The sequence below is a fragment of the Hypanus sabinus genome, chromosome 26, assembly GCF_030144855.1.
Source record: "Hypanus sabinus isolate sHypSab1 chromosome 26, sHypSab1.hap1, whole genome shotgun sequence".
NCBI classification, from domain to species: Eukaryota; Metazoa; Chordata; class Chondrichthyes; order Myliobatiformes; family Dasyatidae; genus Hypanus; species Hypanus sabinus.
In genome coordinates this window covers 45,140,687-45,161,816 of record NC_082731.1, presented here as the reverse complement: position 1 = coordinate 45,161,816, position 21,130 = coordinate 45,140,687, and the positions used below count along the sequence as shown (strand labels likewise).

Here is a 21,130-nt window from a genome sequence, read left to right as displayed (position 1 = left end):
GAATCAACGTCGTGGACCCTGTACAGATCAGAGGAAGAGGTGTTTGTTGTTTTGTGGCAAATTAGGGTGGATCTCTCCCCAGGGCCTGACAAGGTGTTCCGTCAAACCCTGTAGGAGGCAATGCAAAAATTAAAGGGCCCCTAGCAGAAATATTTAAATCATCCTTAGCGACAGGTGAGGTACCGGAGGATTGGAGGATGGCTACTGTTGTTCCACTATTTAAGAAAGGCTCTAAAAGTAAACCAGGATTCTATAGGTCAGTGAGCCTGACATCTGTAGTGGGAAAGTTATTGGAAGGTATTCTAAGGGACCGGGTATATGAGTATTTGGATAGACGTGGACTGATTAGAGATCGTCAGCATGGCTTTCTGCGTGGTAAGTCATGTCTAATCAACCTTAGAAAGTTTTTTTTTGAGAAAGTTGCCAGGAAAGTTGAAGGCAAGGCAGTGAACATTGTCTACATGGACCTTTGCAAGGCTTTAGACATGGCCCCGCACGGGAGATTGGTCAAGAAAGTTTAGGCATTCAGGTAGTAAATTGGACTAGACATCGGCTCTCTGGGAGAAGCCAGAGAGCGGTAGTAGAGGGTTGTCTCTCTGATTGGAGGCCTGTGACTAGTGGGGTGCCATAGGGATCAGTGCTGCTTGTCAGCTGTATCAATGATCTGGATGAAAATGTGGTTAACTGGATCAACAAATTTGTGGATGACACCAAGACTGGGGGTGTGGTGGATGGGTTATCACGCCTCGCAGCAGGATCAGAACCAGCTGGAAAGAAGATGGGTGGCCTGCAGACAATGGACACTGAGCTGAACTGAAACATGCCTTTTGACTTTGTGTTTTATATTCTGTTTTTGCTCGTTTCTTTTGTTGCTGTTTGAGCAACTTTTTATTTGCACGTTGGGAGGTAGGTAGGGTTTGATGTTTTTCTGTGAACTAATCGATTCTATGGTTCCTGTTTTGGAGATGTCAGGGGTAATTTTTTTTACGCAGAGAGTGATGAGCACATGGAATGGGCTGCCGGCAACGGTGGTGGAGTTGGATACGATAGGGTCATTTCAGAGACCGCTGGATAGGTACATGGAGCTCAGAAAAAAAGAGGGTTATGGGCAGACATCCCACCTCTCCCGGAAGTTCCAGGAGTCACCCGCAAATGATATACAATATCCCGGAAATCGATTTTTGGGAGAGCGGGAGCAGGAGAGGGAGACGGAAAGGGAGAGGTGAGTTAAACAGGCGTTATTCGTTCATTAGCATAGCTAACATTATTTAAGCTAGCTGGCTAGCTGCTAAGGATCTACTCTGTTGCAGGCATCCCACCTCTCCCGGGAGTCTCCCGCAAATTGATGGCGCTACCTCCCTGAAATGAGTTTTTGCAGGGTGGGGTGTCTGTATGGGTAACCCTGGGTAATTTCTAAGGTGAGGACGTTTTTGGCTCAGCTTTGGATGCCAAAGAGCCTGTACTGTAAGTTTTCTATGTTTCTATGTGTCTATCTATGGGGAAGAAGTTGTATTCTGCATGCTCACTTTGATAAATAAATGTAATTTGAATCTTTGAAAAAAATAGCATTAATCTTTGTTAAAAATAGCAATAATCTTTGTTAAAAGTAAGCTAATTAAGTTTGCAAACTAAACAAAATAATTAAAAATATCAATTCATTTTTCAGCTCATCTAATTATTCTTTTAAACTGAATTTCTCTTTCAGTTTATTAATAGCTCATCGAATTATTCTTTTAAAACAGAATTTTTAAAACAAGTTCCCAATGTTGGGGGAGTCCAGAACCAGAGGCCATAGTTTAAGAATAAGGGGTAGGCCATTTAGAACGGAGTTGAGGAAAAACTTTTTCACCCAGAGAGTTGTGGATCTATGGAATGCTCTGCCTCAGAAGGCAGTGGAGGCCAAGTCTCTGGATGCTTTCAAGAAAGAGTTAGATAGAGCTCTTAAGGATAGCGGAGTCAGAGGATATGGGGAGAAGGCAGGAACGGCGTACTGATTGTGGATGATCAGCCATGATCACAGCAAATGGCGGTGCTGGCTCGAAGGGCCGAATGGCCTACTCCTGCACCTATTGTCTATTGTCCAATTTTCTTTCCATCTTTTACAAGGTCCATATGTAATGTCAGGATGCAGATCACTCTCTCCAGGAGCTATCCTAGTTACTTTAATTGGTTTACAACCTTGCAGCAGGCAGTACTGCTGCTGTTCCTGTGCGTCCACCTCCATATCAAATTTGACAAGCAAGGTACATCTTGAAAATCCTTAGGATAACCTTGAGATGTATAATTGATAGTGATATTAAGAATTATGCTTCTTTTTGTAGTGAAGATGACAAACGAGGCTCTGGTTTATGTTTATGCAATGTTATCAATATAATTTTTGGCCAAACGACATGAATAATACGCACAACAGTACTTCCTCGGGGAATGGTTACTCCAATTTCCTACGTTTCATCTCTCGGGACAGACATACTGTGGAGATGGAGAGCTTTCTGACTGGCTGCATCACCGTCCGCACAGGATCGAAGTAAGCTGCAGAAAGTTGTAAAATCGGCCAGCTCCATCATGGGCACTAGCCTCCGCAGTATCCAGGATATCTTCAAGGAGCGATGCCTCAGTAAGTTGGCATCCATCAAGGACCCCCACCACCCAGGTGGGGTGTTCTCATGCCTCGTCCTCATTGTTACCATCAGGAAGGAGGTACAGAGGCCTGAAGACACACACTGAATGAGTCAGGAACAGCTTCTTCCCCTCTGCCATCTGATTTCTGAATGGACATTGAACCCATGAACACTTCCTCACTACTTTTTTTTTAATTTCTGTTTTATTTTGCACTACTTATTTTAAGTATTTCATATTTTAACTATTTCATATACGGACTGGCTGGTGGTGTAGTGGCATCGGCACTGGACCTCAAGGCAGAGGGTCCTGGGTTCAAACCCAGCCGGGTCCCAACCTGGGCAGCAGTAGTGTCTGCACGGAAGACTGGCCTGGCAATCTGCTTCTGTATCTTACCACAAAATACCCCGTGCACCCTATGGCCCATGAGGTCACAAAGAGTTGGACTTGACTAAACAACTGAACAACGACAATTTAACATGCATGTATGTAAATACTGTAGTTCAGTTTTTTTTCTATATTTATCATCTATTACAATGTACCGCTACCCTAAAGTGAACAAATTTCACCACATATGCTGGTGATATTAAACCTGGTTCTGGTTCTGAGTCTCATTTCAGGTTCACTAATCCTAATTTCCAATTTATACTTCTTCTTCTTTTGCCCGTTACACCGCCAGCGTTTAGGGCAGCAATGAAGGTCCTCCATCTCTGTCAGTGTTCAGGGCTTCCTACATCATGTCAGTAGCTTCTTCTCGGTTTACCATCAGCCGTGCAAGTTCCGGGTGGAGACTCATGAACTCAGGTGTCAAAGAAGGATTCTTCACTGCTGTTTCCGTAGCAATTACAAGTCAGGGTTGTTAGCCCTGAGCTAAACCCCTGAACCTGGAGGACCAGTGGGCCACTCTTAGTCTGGCCTCTAACCTTTGACCTATTTGGCATGGGTGACCCTAAGAGACAAAGCATGAAGCCCTGACTCCAGCCAATATCACTCTCCAGGTCATTGAGGCACACAAACCTCCAAACCCTACGACAAGGTTTAATTGAAAGAAGCACAAGAAATTGAAAGAGACATGACTGCTTGAAAAGGGCAATGAGGAGAAGATAGATAAGGAATGTTCTTTGGATGGAGAATAGACTTTTATGGCCTGCATCTTGAAATTAAGTGTTGCTCTTCACGTCCTTATCAGTACACCTAGAAGGCAGCAGAGGGCTTCTGAAGGCATGGTGATGATCGAACATAGCAACCTCCCAATAATATCGACATCAAAATGGGCAGGTACAAAGTCCATTGATTATCAGAATATGTATGCAGTACACAACCCTGGCATTTGATAAGGTTGCAAGGCTAATTAAGAAAGTAAAGAGGCGTGGGATCCAAGGGGACATTGCTTTGTGGATCCAGAACTGGCTTGCCCACAGAAGACAAAGAGTGGTTGTAGACGGGTCATATTCTGCATGGAGGCCGGTGACCAGTGGTGTGCCTCGGGGATCTGTTCTGGGATCCCTACTCTTTGTAATTTTTATAAATGGCCTGGATGAGAAAGTGGAGGGATGGGTTAGTAAATTTGCTGATGACACAAAGGTTGGGGTCGTTGTGTCAGAGGTCACAGCAGGACATTGAGAGGATGCAGATGGAGATGGAGATGGAGATGGAGTTCAACCCAGATAAGTGTGAGGTGGTTCATTTTGGTAGGTCAAATATGATGGCAGAATATAGCACTAATGGCAAGATTCTTGGCAGTGTGGAGGATCAGGGGGATCTTGGGGTCCGAGTCCATAGGACACTCAAAGCTGCTGTGCAGGTTGACTCTGTGGTTAAGAAGACATATGGTGCATTAGCCTTCATCAATCGTGAGATTGAATTTAGAAGCTGAGAGGTATTATTGTAGCTCTATAGGGCCCTGGTAAGACCCCATTTGGAGTACTGTGCTCAGTTCTGGTCACCTCATTACAGGAAGGATGTGGAAACTATAGAAAGGGTGCAGAGGCAATTTACAAGGATCCTGGATTAGGAGCATGCCTTATGAGAAAAGGTTGAGTGAACTCAGCCTTTTCTCCTGGAGCAGCAGAGGATGAGAGGTGACCTGATAGAGGTGTATAAGATGATGAGAGGCATTGATCGTGTAGATAGTCAGAGGCTTTTTCCCAGGGCTGAAATGGCTAACACAAGACGGCACAGGTTTAAAGTGCCTGGACAGAGGGGATGTCAGGGGTAAGTTTTTTTACTCAGAGAGTGGTGAGTGCATGGAATAGGCTGCTGGCGACAGTGGTGGAGGTGGTTATGATAAGGTCTTTTAAGAGAGTCCTGGATAGGTACATGGAGCTTAGAAAAATAGAGGGCTATTGGTAACCCTAGGTAATTTCTGAAGTAGGCACATGTTCAGCACAGTATTGTGGGCCGAAGGGCCTGTATTGTGCTGTAGGTTTTCTATGTTATTCTATATTTCTATGTAAGAATAAATAAGAAAAAGTTACCTGAAACAGTCTGACAGGAGGACGTCATCATTTCCTTGGCTATAGGTTGACTTATTATAGAGCCTTATGGCCAAGGATAAAAATTACCTCAAATAGCGCTATTTAGATCAGCACAGTTGCCTTAGTCTATCACTAAAAGTGTTCCTCTGTTCAGCCACACCATTGTCTTGGTGATCAAGAAAGGGAGGGCCAGGGCTGTTCGTATATGTGGAGACTTCAAAGTGAGCATCAACCCTGTGTTGCATACCATGCAGTATCCCCTGCCACAAACAGAAGACAGACACGGAGAGGTTTTCAAAGATTGGCTTGTCAGAAGCCAATTTCATTTAATTTAACTACAGCTGTTAAATTAAAAAGCAGTTAACTGCCTTTTGCCTACATCCTCTTATGAACACTTCATCTTCTTCCAATCCGCTGGGACCTGCCCAGTTTCCAGAGAATTTTGGTAAATTATCACCAAAACCTCTACTATAACTTCTGCTGTTTCTTTCAGTACCCTGGGATGCATTCCATCAGGACCAGGGAACTTGTCTATCTTCAGGCCCAGAGGTTTGCTCAGCATTACCTCTTCAGTGATTGCAATTGTATCGAGGACCTCACCTCCCATCACATCCATATCATCTCTCTTCGGCATGTTGGACATGTCCTCCACCATGAAAACTAACACAAAATAGGCATTCAAAGCCTCTGCCTTTTCCTCATTACACAATATCAATTCCCCCTTCTTGTCCTCCAAGGGACCTCCGATCACTTTGGCCACCCTTTTCTGCTTTATATAATTATAAAAACATTTACTATCCCTTTCGTTTATTTTCATAATCTATCTTCCCTTTCTTTACTGCTCGCTTAGTGCTTCTTTGTTGCTTTTTAAAGTTTCCCACTACTAAGTTGGATGCCTTGTTTTACTTCCTTTGTTATCCAAGGCTGGCTCTCCCCACCCTTACTGTCCTTGCTTTTAACTGGAGTATACTTTTCTTTAGCACCGTGAAAAAGCTCTTTGAAAGTCTTCTACTGTTCCTCAACCATCCCACCATATAGCCTGTATGTTTTATGTTACATTAACCTGAAGGGGGAGGAAGAGAGGTGTATGGATCTATTTCTTTTAGCACAATGGCTCCCATTAGCACTAATTATTGACTGATAACTTTCCCATGTACATTGAATTGTAGTTCTCTCTGCAACGTGCATATACACGTTAACTTCTTCTCCAAGTACACGCCTTTATTTATCTGGTATGTAGTTGCACAGACACAACACTGCTGTCAGTAGAAATGGTTCCTCTGGGCTTAGTACCTATGCTACACAAGAAAGCCAGGAGCTGGAGTTGGTTGTCAGAGGCTATTTGAGACGCACGTCATTGGGAGCATTTAAAAGGTACTGGGAGTTATTCCCACCGTCAGCCCAAGCCATAACAACCCTCAGGACTCCAATTTTCAATAATCTTATGATTACCAACCAGGAAACAAATCTGGAGAAAGTATTATATTTAAAATGAATTTTCATATTTCAAAGTCCCTCTAAATGCAGCCATGTTTAAAATGCTTTTATTATAAAAATGGCTGCATTTAGAGGGATGCAGAATATCCAAAGCAACACACATTTAATTAATAAGTACGTACACATTTGAGGGATGTTAATTTGAGTGAAAAATATTGGTTAGATTTGTTCTTTCAATAGTGACTTAAGATACATTCGGCCATTTTATTAGGTACTGTAACTAATGTTCCACCATCACCATTCCCAACATCTTTTGCTCCTGTCAGACTGACCAACTTTCTCTCAGTTCCATGTTGACCCATACAGTATTGTGCCGGTCTTATGCACATATCTATCTATATGTGCTTGTACTTTTGCACAGTATTGTTTATCATGAAATGTGTTTTTTTTTTGTGGCCGTACAGTGCAATACATAAAATTACCACAGTACTGTGCAAAAGTCTTACGCACCCTATATATATGTGTGTGTGTGTGTGTGTGTGTGTAAAATCATAGATCATAGGTCTCAAGATTGGATGTCAACCCATTTTAAATTTTAGTTTATTTTAGCAATTTAAAACTTATTTTGTTTCAGTTCTGGAAATCACCAAGACTTTATTTGAGAAAACTACCTTGGAAATTTTAAAGAATTAGTTTGAAGAGGGATTTTAAAAATAAATTTTGCGTGAGGAGATTTTTTTCGGGCCCTCTTCTCCTCCTCCTCTCGGGCGCTGTCGCGCAGCTAGCAACAGTCAGCCAATCAGCGCGCACGTCCCTCCGACCGCCGCCCAATGGCAGGGCACGAGCCTCCGCGAGCCGTCGATTCGGGATTCGAAAGATCAACGGTCCGCTCGCGGTGGTTGGGGGGGGGGGGGGGGGTGGGAAACTGAACCGCGCGCGTGCGCACTCGGCGGCGGTGTGAGGTGGGAGGGGGGGAGGGGTGTTGGAGGGGACGAACACGTGACCTGGTTTCAGCCCGGGGGGCGGGGTGGAGGTGGAGGAGCACGTGACCTGTTTAAAGGATGTCAGACGAGCTGAGGTAAAGGGCTGGAGGATTGACGTAAGAGGAGAACTGTCATTATAACTTAGATTTACCTGTTGTATTATCCACACCTCACACCTGCAGTGACTGGCTTTGGGGCGGGGTGGTGGCCATTTCATTGGGCTGCCTTGGCCCCTCCAAATGTCTCCGTGTGCTCTTCGGGAACGCGAAGGCAGCGGATGTGGGAGTTGGGAGCCGGTCGCCCCATTGGCGGCTTGTTCAGCTCCGATGAAGGTCAAGGCGTCTGGTGGTGGAACTCTGCATGGTGGCCCCGATTCTAGAACATGCTCGGGGAACAATCTCGGCTGCATATTCCAAACCCGGGTTCCCACGGCCATGGGCACCTCCAAAGCGATTGCGCAGCCACCTCAGATCCCTCCATCTTCCCCTCTCCACCGACACCACCAGCCTCCCATCCGTGCCGGCTCCTCCGACCGTCAGCTCTCTGTCCTCGGTAAGGGCCTCGGCTTTGTCCCCCTTCTCCCACACCCCGAACTCTTCCTCCGCCGGCTCCGTCTCCGAGGACTCTCCCACCCCCACCGATGACCCCCTTCTCCCGTCTTCAACCCGCCTCCTCTTCATGGATCTCCTCGACTTCACCACCCCCTGTTGCAGTTTCAACCTCACTCCTCCCGAACTCTCCACACCAATCCCAACCTCACTATAAAACCCGCTGATGGGGTGGGGGGGGGCTGTTGTAGCCTGGCCTACTGACCTCTGACTGGCTGAGGCACAGCGACAACTCGCTGACACCTCTTATTTACCCCTTGATCATGACCCCACTAAGGAGCACCAGGCCACTGTCTCCCACACCATCACCAACCTTATCAGCTCTGGGGATCTCCCATCCACTGCCACCACCCTCATAGTTCCCCCCCCCCACTTCCCGTTTCTACCTCCTACCCAAGATCCACAAACCTGCCTGTCCAGGTAGACCCATTGTCTCAGCTTGCTCCTGCCCCACCGAACTCATTTCTGCATACTTTGACACTGTTTTATCCCCCCTTGTTCAATCCCTTCCCACCTATGTTCGTGACACTTCTCACCCTTAGAATTTTTTTCAATGATTTTAAGTTCCCTAGCCCTCACCACCTTATTTTCACCATGGACGTCCAGTCCCTATATACCTCCATCCCCCAGCAGGAAGGTCTCGAAGCTCTCCGCTTCTTTTTGGATTCCAGACCTAACCAGTTCCCCTCTACCACTACTCTCCTCCATCTAGCAGAATTAGTTCTTACTCTCAATAATTTCTCCTTTGGCTCCTCCCACTTCCTCCAAACCAAGGGTGTAGCCATGGGCACCCGCTTTGGTCCCATTTATGTCTGCCTTTTTGTTGACATTGTGGAACAGTCCATGTTCCAAGTCTATACATGTATCCATCCCCCTCTTTTCCTTCACTACATCGATGACTGCATTGGTGCTGCCTCCTGCACACATGCTGAGCTTGTTGACTTCATTAACTTTGCCTCCAACTTTCACCCTGCCCTCAAATTTACCTGGTCCATTTCCGACACCTCCCTCCCCTTTCTCGATCTTTCCGTTTCCATCTCTGGAGACGGTTTATCTACTGATATCTACTATAAGCCTAAAGACTCTCACAGCTACCTGGACTATTTATTCCTCTTACCACCCTGTCTCTTGCAAAAATGCCATCTCCTTCTCACATCTCCGCTGCATCTGCTCTCAGGATGAGGCTTTTCATTCCAGGTCGAAGGAGGTGTCTTCCTTGCACTTATTCTTGTAAGCGGAACAAGTGCTACACCTGCCCTTACACTTCCTCCCTCACCACCATTCAGGGCCCAAGACAGTCCTTCCAGGTGAGGCGACACTTCACCTGTGAGTCGGCAGGTGTGGTAAACTGCGTCCGGTGCTCCCAGTGCAGTCTTTTATATATTGGTGAGACCGGATGCAGACTGGGAGACCGTTTTGCTGTACACCTACTCTTGGCCCGCCAGAGAAAGCAGGATCTCCCAGTGGCCACACATTTTAATTCCACGTCCCATTCCCATTCTGATACGTCTATCCATGGTCTCCTCTACTGTCAAGATGAAGCCACACTCAGGTTGGAGGAACAACACCTTATATTCCGTCTGGGTAGCCTCCAACTTGATGGCATGAACATTGATTTCTCTATTTCCGTTAATGCCCTTCCTCCCCTTCTTACCCCATCCCTGATTTATTTATTTTCCCTCTCTTTTTTTTTCTCTCTCTCTGCCCAGCACTCTGCCTGTTCTCCATCTCCCTCTGGTGCTTCCCTCCCCCTTCTCCCTAGGCCTCCCATCCCATGATCCTTTCCCTTCTCCAGCTCTGCACCCCTTTTGCCAATCACCTTTCCAGCCCCTAGCTTCACCCCACCCCTCTGCTATCATTTTGCATGTCCCCCTCCCCCTCCTACTTTCAAATCTCTTACTATCTCTTCTTTCAGTTAGTCCTGACGAAGGGTCTCGGCCCAAAACGTCAACTGTACTTCTTCCTACAGATGCTGCCTGGCCTGCTGAGTTCCACCAGCATTTTGTGTGTGTTGCTTGAATTTCCAGCATCTGCAGATTTCCTCGTGTTTGCGTCAGAAAATAATCTGTTGGAAATCAGCTAGAATGCGCGGAGTTGAATACATCACTGTTGAATGGCAGCAGGGGGGTGTGCCACAGTATTTCAGCTTCGGGCGCCAGAGTCTGGAATTCAATTCCGGCATCTGCTGTAAGAAGGCTTGTACTTTAGAACCATAGAACACGACAGCTCAGAAAACAGGCCATTCGGCCCTCCTAGTCTGTGCCAAACCTTTATTCCCATGTGCGTGTGGGTTTCCTCTTGCAGTCCAAAGATGTGCTGGTTGTTCAGTTAATTGGTCACTGTAAATTGTCCCATGATTAAGCTCAGGTCAAATTGGTGGGTTACTGAGCAGCACATCTCAGTGAGCCACACTTTATCTCTACATAAATAAAATTAAGGCTGAAATGATTGGAGTATTGAAGTCCTTAAGGTGCACTGGGATTGAGAACGATTTCATTTGGCCATTTGGACTAGGAATCAGAGGAGGAAGTCTAAAAATTGCAGCTGGGATGTTTGTTCATGTCCCTTTAGAAAAGAGATGAGGAATTTCTTTAGCCAAAGGGTCGTTAATCTGTGGAATTCATTGTCACAGATGGCTGTCGTTAGGGTATATTCAAAGTGGAGGTTGATAGGTTCTTGATTAGTCAAAGGTTAGAGATAAGGCAGGAGAATGGGGATAAGACGGATGATAAGTCAACTGTGCTGGAATGGCTTAATTCTGCTCCTATGTCTTATGGTCTTATTTTCAGATCTCTTTGATGTGTGACCAGTTGTTTATGAAGTGCAGAATTAGCTGTGAGGGGACTTTTTGTTTGATTTACAATCCCCCAAAGAGCTGCAGAGGCCCTTTGATCAGTGAGGGTATGAAACACAAGGTCTGAGGTTTGGAGGATTAAAAGCAGCTGATGCTAAGAAGAGGCTTAAGTTTTAATTGTGCCATGTGGGTGTCACAAACGAGGCAACATTTATTATTCACACTGATAAGGCATCGATGAACCCCTCCCCTTTTGAAAACACAAGTTTGTGTGGTGTAAGTGCTCCCTGCTTGCAATTATGTAAGGACTTCCAATATTTAGATACAGTGGCAATGGAAATTCAGATATTTCCCAGAGTAACATGCACAAAATGTTGGAGGAAAGCAGGTCAGGCAGAGTCTATGGAGGAGAATAAACCGTCAATATTTCACACTGAGTTCCTACATCAAGGGGGAAGAGCCAGAATAAGGTGGGAGGAAGGGAAGAAGGACAAACTAGAAGGTGATAGGTGAAGCCAGGTGATGCGAAAGGTACAAAAGGTGAAGCCAGGTGAGAGGGAAGGTGTGAAAGGTGAGGGCGAATATGTGATAGGTGAAGCCAGGTGAGGGAAAAGGTGTGATAGGTGAAGCTAGGTGAGGGGGAAGGTGTGATAGGTGAAGCTAGGTGAGGGAAAAGGTGTGATAGGTGAAGCTAGGTGAGGGGGAAGGTGTGATAGGTGAAGCTAGGTGAGGGGGAAGGTGTGATAGGTGAAGCTAGGTGAGGGGGAAGGTGTGATAAGTGAAGTTAGGGGAAGGTATGATAGGTAAAATCAGGTGAGTGCACCTGTTACACTTGAACTACTTAGTAGTAAAAGTTGTGGACTTGGGAAGTACTCTTGCCTCACATTGGCATGTAACTGAGGTGCAGATACACTGGTGATGAAGGAAGTGAATGTGATACCAATCAAGTGGCTTAGATTTTACTGAATGGTGTTGACCTTTGGAATATCAGTGCCCTGTGTTCATCCAGGGAGTAGAGAGCATTCTCTCACAGCGATGGCAAGTATCAGTACCATAATTGGATAGCAAAGCAGGCTTGAGGGGATGAATGGTCACTTCTAATTCTGAGGATTTGACTCAAAATTTAAAAAAATTAAAAACAGTGGCATGTTAATAACTAGAATGGAAAGTACAATACACATCCTATGGAGGAATAAACTTTGCTTTATGCTTACAGGATCATGAATGAGAGAGAAAGAAAGGAATGCTTTTGAGAATAATGTCTTCCTTAATTCAAGTTAAACATGAAGTGGAGGTAAGTGTTCTTTTGCACCTTCCTGCCACATAATTAGATTCAAATAATAGAACTGACTGCTGCTTTAAGGCTGGATGCCTTTCAACAGGACCTTTGCAAGATGGATCCCTAATGTGGGATAGGAGATGGATGATCTCAAAACTCAAATTTCCTGTGCGCCCTCTCTAAAACTTCCACATCCTTTCTCTAACAAGGTGCCTTGGGAAAATGATACAGGCTGTCCACTGTATCTATGTCTTTTACCTATTGTCATAGAATCTCACTTGGAGGACTTATAAACTGTACAGTGTTTGGCAGGAATATCATTTATCTGTATCCTACTCTGAAGATCCTTCTCTTCACTAGTCAGCTAATAATGGTTGGTAATTCTGTGATTACCATTTTTATTATTGTTCCTTCTGAAGAACAATTTTACTTTCTAATTTATTGCAGGACTGGAATTTTGAGCAAAATGTAGAGATTCCATCAAGGAGAGAGATTCTGACTTTGAATTACGAAGAACATCTGACTCCAGAAAGCCAGAAAATTAAACTGTCTCCGCTGCAACATCGTCGAAAGCAAAGGTAAAATACTTAGGCTGAAACTTGTTGGGAGATTAACTGTGTGTGAATTCTCCTTGCAATCGGTCAAGTCGAGCGTAATGTTCTCCTAAGGCAGGGGTTCCCAACCTGGGGTCCGTGGGCACCTCGGTTAATGGAAACAAAGGGGAAAAAAAACAATGTTAAGGATTGAAAAATATGGTGACACAAAAAACAAGGAAAAAATCCTATTAAAGCAAGAAAAAGATTCCTTTTACCAAAATGCATTATCATGCATTTCCCAACACTGTATTCCATCTGCCACTTTTTCTGCCCATTCTTCCAATTTGTCCTGCTGCAATCGCATTGCTTCCTCAGCACTACCTACCCCTCCACCTATCTTCAAATCATCTGCAAACTTTTCCACAAAGCCATCAATTCTGTTATTGATTGAGAAACAATGTGAAAAGTAGTAGTGCCAATACTGATCCTTGAGGAACACCGCTAGTCACTGGCAGCCAACCAGAAAAGGCCCTCTTTATTCTCACTGGCTGCCTCCTGTCAGCCATTCCTCTATCCATGCCAGTAACTTTTCCGTAACGCCTTTTATCTGTGGCACCTTATCAAATGCCTTCTGAAAACTCAAGTAAATGACATCCACTGCCATTCCTTTGCCCACGCAGCTTATTACTTCCTCAAAAAACTCTTACGAGATTTGCCAGGCAAGATTTCCCTTTCAGAAACCATGCTGACTTTGACTTATTTTATCATTAGTCTCCAAGTGCCCTGAAACCTCATCCTTAATAATAGAATCCAACACCTTCCCAACCACTGAGGTTAGGCTAACTGGCCCATAATTTCCGTTATCTTATCCTCATTCCTTCGTTTTCCTCCCTTTTTAAAGAGTGGAGTGACATTTGCAATTTTCCAGTCCTCCGGGACCATGTCAGAATCAAGTGATTCTTGAAAGATCATGACCAATGCATCCATTATCTCCTCAGCAACTTCTCTCAGGACTCTGGGATGTAGTCCATCTGTTCCAGGTCTCTTATCCACCTTAGAACTTTTGAGTTTGCCTGGTACTTTTTTTCTTTGTAATAGCAATGTCACTCACTCCTGCTCTCTGCCACTCATGACCTCTGGCACACCGCTAGTGACTAGGCATTCAACAAATTCCCTCTCTTGCAATCCAAAGACATACCAATCAGGAAATGATCCAAAGACAAAGCATACACAGCACATTCAAAATAGTGACCAAAAAAAACATAGTCACACAAAAAAACACACATATTTAGTTTAATCCCCTGAGTGACATGTCCAGCAAATTGATGGTACAATTCGCAGCAATCTAGCCTGTCATTCCACCAATCAAACACTGGAGGGCAGCACCAGTGGGAGAGGCCAGCTCCCAAACGAACACGGACACCACGCTACACCGCCTCCAGTGTCTTCTCACCTGGCAAGCCCGCGGCATGAGGGGTGTTTAATGTCTCTGGACCTGTACTCAATGGAGTTCAAAAAAATGAGGCGCGGAAATTAATTGAAATCTACCAGATACGGAAAGGCCTGGATAGAGTGGACATGGAGAGGATGTTGTCAGTCATTTACTAAAGTTTAATGTATGTTTATTACCAAAGTGTGTAAGGATACCTCCTTATCTGCGAGGGATTGGTTCCGGGACCTCCTGCAGATACCAAAATCTGCGGTTGCTCAAGTCCCTTACGTAAATCGTTGTTATACTGTCTTGTTTAGGGAATATTGACAAGAAAAAAAACTGTACATGTTCCTCTCGCTTACAAGACAAGCAGCGAGGCGAACAATGATCAAACAACGAGTAAAACTTTTAATACCTGTACAGTAGTTGTTACACTGTCTTGTTTAGGGAATAAAAGATGCTTTGGAGGAGGCTCTATAATACTAAATTCAGGAACTCTGAAGGTTGAGGGCTGAGGATCTTCAAGCGTTGAACGTTGAGACTATAGAATTGCAGGTGCTTCAGTTAGAAACATTGTTATAGGAAGCTGTTTCTTCGTTTTCTTTGCATCTTCAAACAAATCTTGCAAGGTAGCCTTTCTCTTTTGTGAGTTTCTCGAGCTCCTCTGGGAACGCTGCTGCAGCCTCGGCATTAACTGATGCTGATTCTCCCGTGATCTTTACATTCTTGAGGCTGTAGCGCTTTACGTAGCCAGCCAGCCATCCCTTACTAGTCTTAAACTCTTTTCCCTCGCTCTCATCAACCCCGTCACAGTAGTGCTAATAGAGACTAAGAGCTTTATCATGTATAATTTGGCCATTGACAGGGATATGCTTCTGTAACATGTCCTTTAGCCACACACTCAGCGAGAGATAGCCCTTTACGCTCCCTCTTAGCCTTTGAGGAATTGCTTTGACCACGTAATTGCTTTTTAGGAGCCATTTTTTCACAGGAACAAAGTAGCAAATGAACGAGACACGAGGTGAACAATGCTCGAGCAACGAGTGCTGGAGAGAGAACTTTTGGGTTTTCCCGATTTGCGGTTGGTTGAATTTGCACATGCGGAACTCGCAGATAAGGAGGGTCGACTGTATGTGTCACTATATATTACCCTGAGATTCATTTTCTGGCAGGCATTCACAGTAGAACAAAGAAATACAATAAAATCAATGAAAAACTGCACAAAATGTATGACAAAAAATCAATTGTGCAAAAGAAGACAAGCTATGCAAATACAAAAAATAATAACAATAAATAAATAGTACTGAGAACATGATTTATAGAGTCCTTGAAAGTGAGTCAAGTGGAAAGCAAAATTGTACCAATTTTAAAACAAACATGCTTACAAAGGTAGTGGAACAAAGACTGCATTTAAAATGCAATGTCAGGTCATTATGGCAACAGGGGTCCAGTGGATAGCTCTCCGATTTGTGCAATGATGTCATTTAGGAAGCTGTTGCTGCCTTTTGTTAGAATGCAGAGACATCAGCATTAAATGGTATTTCTGGGTGTGCTAGTATTTGTAGATAGACAGATTCACCTTTGACTGTTGCAGTTGTTGAGTCCATTAAAATAATGTGCCCAGATTAACATTGCAAACCTAAGTTATATGAATTGAGGCAAATCATCCCACTGATCCCCAAACACTCAGTCCTATGTATGGGTTATACATAACTCGGGGAGGCTCTGTAATTCAATGTGGAACTAAGCAAAAAAGATTCCAGGATTGAATTGCTTGTCACATGAAGAGCGTTTGATGGCTCTGGACCTGTGCTCACTGGAATTCAGAAGAATGAGGAGTGACCTCATTGAAACATATTGAATGGTGAAAGGCCTTGATAGAATGGATATGGAGGGGACGTTTCCTGTGGTGGGAGAGTCTAAGACCAGAAAGCACAGAAAGCATTCATTGCCACAGGTGACTATGGAGGCCGGGCCACTAGGTACATTTAAGGCAGAGGTTGATAGATTGTTGATTAGTCAGGGCATCAAAGGATACAGAGAGAAGGCAGGAAACTGGGGCTGAGAGGGAAATTGGATCAGCATTAATGAAATGGCAGAGTGGACTGGATGAACAAAATGGCCTAATTCTGCTACTATAGTTTATGATCTTAAATTTAGATTATAAGTGAACGTTATCAGTCCGTGATGTCACAATCACTATCATGGGTTCAGGTTCCACAAAATTTTACCATGTAGTCCTGGGTTGATAGATTCCCTTTGACATTTTGAGAGAGAGCTGCACAGTTAAGGTACTGAGCTTCAGAGGAGAAATTAGACTGCCTGTGTTTTTCTGATGGGCGTAAAATATTGCAGATGAAAGCAGATATCCTTTGACCAGTGTAAAATAGACTAATTGGTTATTTATCATGCCACAGTTGATGGCACTTTGCTGCGTGTGAATTATCTGTCACAATTCGTACTGCTTGAAGTAGGGGGACAGAGAGGGGAGTTAGGGGTCAGGTTAGGGTTTAGGGACAGGAATGTGCAGGGTGGAGTCTATACCTCCACTCCACGGCCAGGGTTTGAAGGCCAGCAATGTGGATGTGCAACGAAGATTACCTGTAGTCAGATGTCAGACTGGCAGACCAGCAAAGACGAGGGCTGGTGCCCCTCCCACCCAAGTCAGTGAGTCATCGCTACGTTTTGAGAATGGTGCGCCGTGTGGGCAGGAGGCATGAGTTAGCAAGACTGGAGTTCAAGAACTAATGTTCAAGGTCCCATCGTTGGCGAGTCCAGAGACTGAAGCCTGGAGGTCAGTTGGAAATCCTGCAGTCAAGACCTGATGGCTGAAGTCTGCAAGTCCTAAAGTAGCTTACCCTGGGATTAGAGGACTCATGGGTGGGTGGATGGGAGGGGAATAAGGCATTTGTTCTATTACTTGTATTGTTCAGCTGAACATTTGTGAGCACTGTGTAAAAGTCTTAGTCACAAATATTTGGCTAGTGCACCTAAGACTTTTTGCACAGTGCTGCATTTATCAACGTGGAGTGGAAACCAAGTTTGTAAAACTGGCTGGAGCAAAGGATTTTGGGAATGGCGAGGATGGCGTGCTGCAGGAGGGGTGTGCGGCAGGTGGCAGAGAAGGAGTGCCAGGGGTGGTTGGTGGCACAAATGCAAACACACCCAGCCCTGAGACACCAGGCAAGGTCATTTGATTCCAAACAATTGGTTTATTCATCATTACAGAATGTCAGAATTGTAGAACAGGTGCTTCCTGTTGCCTCCCCTCTCCCCCTTTTTCCAACCATGATTCCCCTCTTCCTGCCCACTTCTCATTTGTGACTCATGTCAGAATCAGGTTTATTATCACTCACATCTGTCATGAATTTTTTTTTTGTGGCAGTGGTACAACGCAATACATAAAATTACTATGGCTCTGTGCAGAAGCCTTAGGCACACTAGTTATATATATGTGCCCAAGACTTTTGCACAGTACTGTATGTTGGTGCTGGAATATGTGGTGAAACGTACAGGCTCCCCCCAGCACCAGCCTGGGTTGTGTTGCTGCTGACGCAGATGACACTGTATGTTTTGATGAATAAATGTATCTCAATCCCAGCCATGAACATGTTTCACATTGGCTGCTGAACTGTCCTCATACCTGAGTTGGGAAATAGAACTTACCATGTGATAAGACTCATTCAACTGCAGTTTCTGGATATTTCATATTGTTGCTAAATTTGCCAAATAACACAGCAATTTGTTGTGATAACAAGTTCAGAGGCACTTTTCATGAAAAAGAGTTGTTTTTCTCAATCACTGCAGCACCTATTTCAAAGGAACAGTCTTAGTACTGGGAAGCATTTCAAATTCTGGAAGAGTCAACTTGTAGGTGAACTATCACTGTTAAATCTTATGACACAGAGAACTTCCTTGCACAAGGAAATTGGAGAATGTGAAAGATTAGAAATAAGCAGAAGGATATGTAAAAAGGTTGAAATAAAATAAAACTAGTATAGACCGATTTGGGATCATTTAGTGTATTCTGCATGATGTTGTATTCACTATATAAATGTTAATTGTGTTCATTTCTGATATCAGAGTCTAGAATCAGGTTTATTACCATTACTGACATATTACATATTACTGACATTACCATGGTACTGTGCAAAAATCTTGGGCACATACATATAGCTAGTGTGCCTACGACTTCTGCACAGTGCCATAGTAATTTTATGTATTGCATTGTAGTGCTACCACAAAACAAAACAAATTTCATGACATATGTGAGTGATGATAAACCTGTTACTGATAAGCGTCTCTATTGTGGACTGAGAATGGTAAGGGCGGCAGGGTGAGGGGAGTCATAGTTGGGAAAAGGGGAATTGAGAGGGGGAGGGAGCAGGAAGCACCAGAGAGACATTCTGTAATGATCATTAGACCAATTGTTTGGAATCAAATAACCTTCCCTGGTATCTCAGGGCAGGGTATGTCTGCACCTGTGCCACCCCCTCCCCGCCCTGGCACTCCTTCTCTGCCACCTGTTCCACATCCCCTGCAGAGCTTCACCCTCGCCATTCCCAACATCCTTTGCTCCTGCCAGATTTATAAATTTGCTCTATGCTCCACATTGACAAATACGGTACTGCGCAAGAGTCTTAGGCACCCTAGATATATATATAAAAGAGTTTTGCACGGTACTGTATGTTGTGAAATTTGATGTTTTGAGACGTGTGTTACGTAAAATATATCGGAAGAATATATGAATAAATAATGCCAAAAGAGAGCCAACATAGTAAGCCATTGTTCATATGTTCATTGTTCATTCAATCTGATGGCAGAGGGGGGAAAATGCGGCTGTTTATACGTTGAATGTGTGCCTTCAGGCTCCTGTTCCTTGTCTCATGTCCTGATATTGGAATATGATTGCCACAGCAGGCCAGCAGATGGTGCTCCAAGGTCTCAGCGAGAATCTACTCTAATGGGTGACAATAACTAACAGAGCGTTTCAACGGAGCTTATTTTTGGGAATGCGGAATGGAACTTGTTTTTTTCAAACTGGATTTTTTTAAGCACCCTTCCCTCCTTAGTGGAGGTCAAAGTTTTTGCCAACATGGAGTTTCATCCCAAGTTCCCATAAATGTTGCACCCTGTGAATTTCTCGTATATGCGCCCAGCGTGGATTCTGACCAGCAGCAGCTAATACAGTGTGGACTAGGCTCTTCTGACTCTTCGAGCCACGCTGCCCTAGCCACCCCGACAACCCTGATTAACCCTCACCTAATCACGAGATAATTTATAATGACAGTTAATGACAGTAGGTCTTTGAACAATGGGAGCAAACTGGTGCACCCAGAGAAAATCCACACATTCCACACAGAGACTCCTTACAGGATGGTGCCAGAATTGAACTCTGAAGTCCAAGATGCCCTGAGCTGTAATAGCGTCGTGCTAACTGCTATGCTGCTGTATATTACTCTGTCCCATGATTTTCCTGTGTGTCCTTTTTATGTCTGTCCTTCAGTCACACACAAGATGAAGTACGTTGGTGCATTTTCTTTCAGACCATAAGGCATAGGAGGGAAAGGTTAGATTAATCATAGAGTAGACTAAAGGTGTGCCTGCAATCTGCTATTCTGTATTTTCTATCAACCTCTGCTACAAATATTCCCAATGACTTGGCCTCCAGTGCCATCTGTCTGAATGGATTCCACAAATTCACCACCCTGTCGCTAAAGAAATTCCTCCATCTCTGTTCCAAATGGAGATCCTTTTACTTTCCTCTCCCCCTCTCCCGCTCCCTCCTTCCCTCCCCTAATGTCCTTTTTTCTATGACTTGCACTCACTAGCAGTTTTCACTTTCTTTTTGTCTCCCTTCTCTCGCTACATTATTATTTTCTCCATCTCTGCTTTCGTCATCTTGCTTTCTGATACTTTTTCTGTTTAAGTGCCCATCCAGTTTACTTCTAATCAGATGTCCTCTCAGCAACACATTTCTGTGCTCTCTTCCCAGGGAGCAGTATCGCAGCAATGTGGATTCACTGCGGGAGCTGGCTGCCATTCTGCCCTTGCCTCTACAGAAACAGGAGAAGCGTCTCACAAAGGTACGAGAACCTTCCACCAACGTGCTCCTCTGATTCCTCTTCTTCAACCCTTTGCCTCCCAGCTTCTTATTCTGACTTACGACCCCTTCTTTTCCAGTCCCAATGAGAAGTCTCACCTGAAACGTCAACAGTTTACTTTCTTCTGTAGGTGCAGCCTCACCCACTGAGTTCTTCCAGCATCTTATGTGTGTTGTTGCAAGCAAAAACTAACCTCCTCCCTCATCTTAGTAAACTAAATTGGTAAATTGCTTATTATTGTCACAGTTTTCCATTGAGGTTGGTGAGACTGGAGGTTGATCTATTTAAGGGAAGCCTGAGAGGGAATGCCTTCACTCAGAGGGCAGTGAGAGTGTGGAACAAGCTGCTGGAGGTGGGTAAAGGTTTAATTTCAGCATTTTAGAGAAATTTGTATAAGTACAAGGATGGGAGGGGTATGGAGGGCATTGTTCCAGGTGCAGTTCAATGGAACCAGGCAGAATAATGGTTCAGCATGGACTAGATGGGCAAAGGGCCGGTTTCTGTGACTTAATATATCACAGTATAGTGATAAACTTGTCTTGCAGATCATCCATACAGATCAACTTATTATGACAATGCGTTGAGTTATTAGAGGTACAAACAGTAACAGAATGCAGAATAAGATGTATTTTTAAAGATACAGAATTTAGATTTGAAAGAGTAAAGCAATTATAGTAGAAGAAACAGGCAGATCTGCAAAAGACAGCTCGCGATGAGCTGCCACACTCTGGTGCCAATCTTCCCGTCTTCTGTATAAGCTGTTCAGGATTTTTTTCCTCCATAATATGCATTCCCTCAGCTGAGCTAAGATTGAAAATTACTTTCAGTTCTAAGTAATTTATCATGGAAGGAATATGTGGACAA

At 44.3% G+C, this 21,130-nt stretch overlaps 1 protein-coding gene across 7 annotated transcripts in view; it reads left to right on the top strand.

Annotated features, from left to right (window-relative positions):
• The first annotated feature begins 7,354 nt into the window (after window positions 1-7,354).
• The window catches only part of LOC132381517 (meiosis initiator protein-like), a 112,812-nt gene continuing 99,036 nt past the window's right edge, over window positions 7,355-21,130 (top strand). For 2 of the 7 annotated variants that reach the window (XM_059950994.1, XM_059950988.1), the window contains exons 1-4: window positions 7,570-7,629; window positions 12,132-12,209; window positions 12,642-12,772; window positions 20,158-20,248. In XM_059950994.1, coding sequence (XP_059806977.1) covers window positions 12,159-12,209; window positions 12,642-12,772; window positions 20,158-20,248 — 273 coding nt within the window. In that variant the 5' untranslated portion in view covers window positions 7,570-7,629; window positions 12,132-12,158. The other 5 variants (XM_059950990.1, XM_059950989.1, XM_059950992.1 and 2 more) reach the window with 5 other exon arrangements.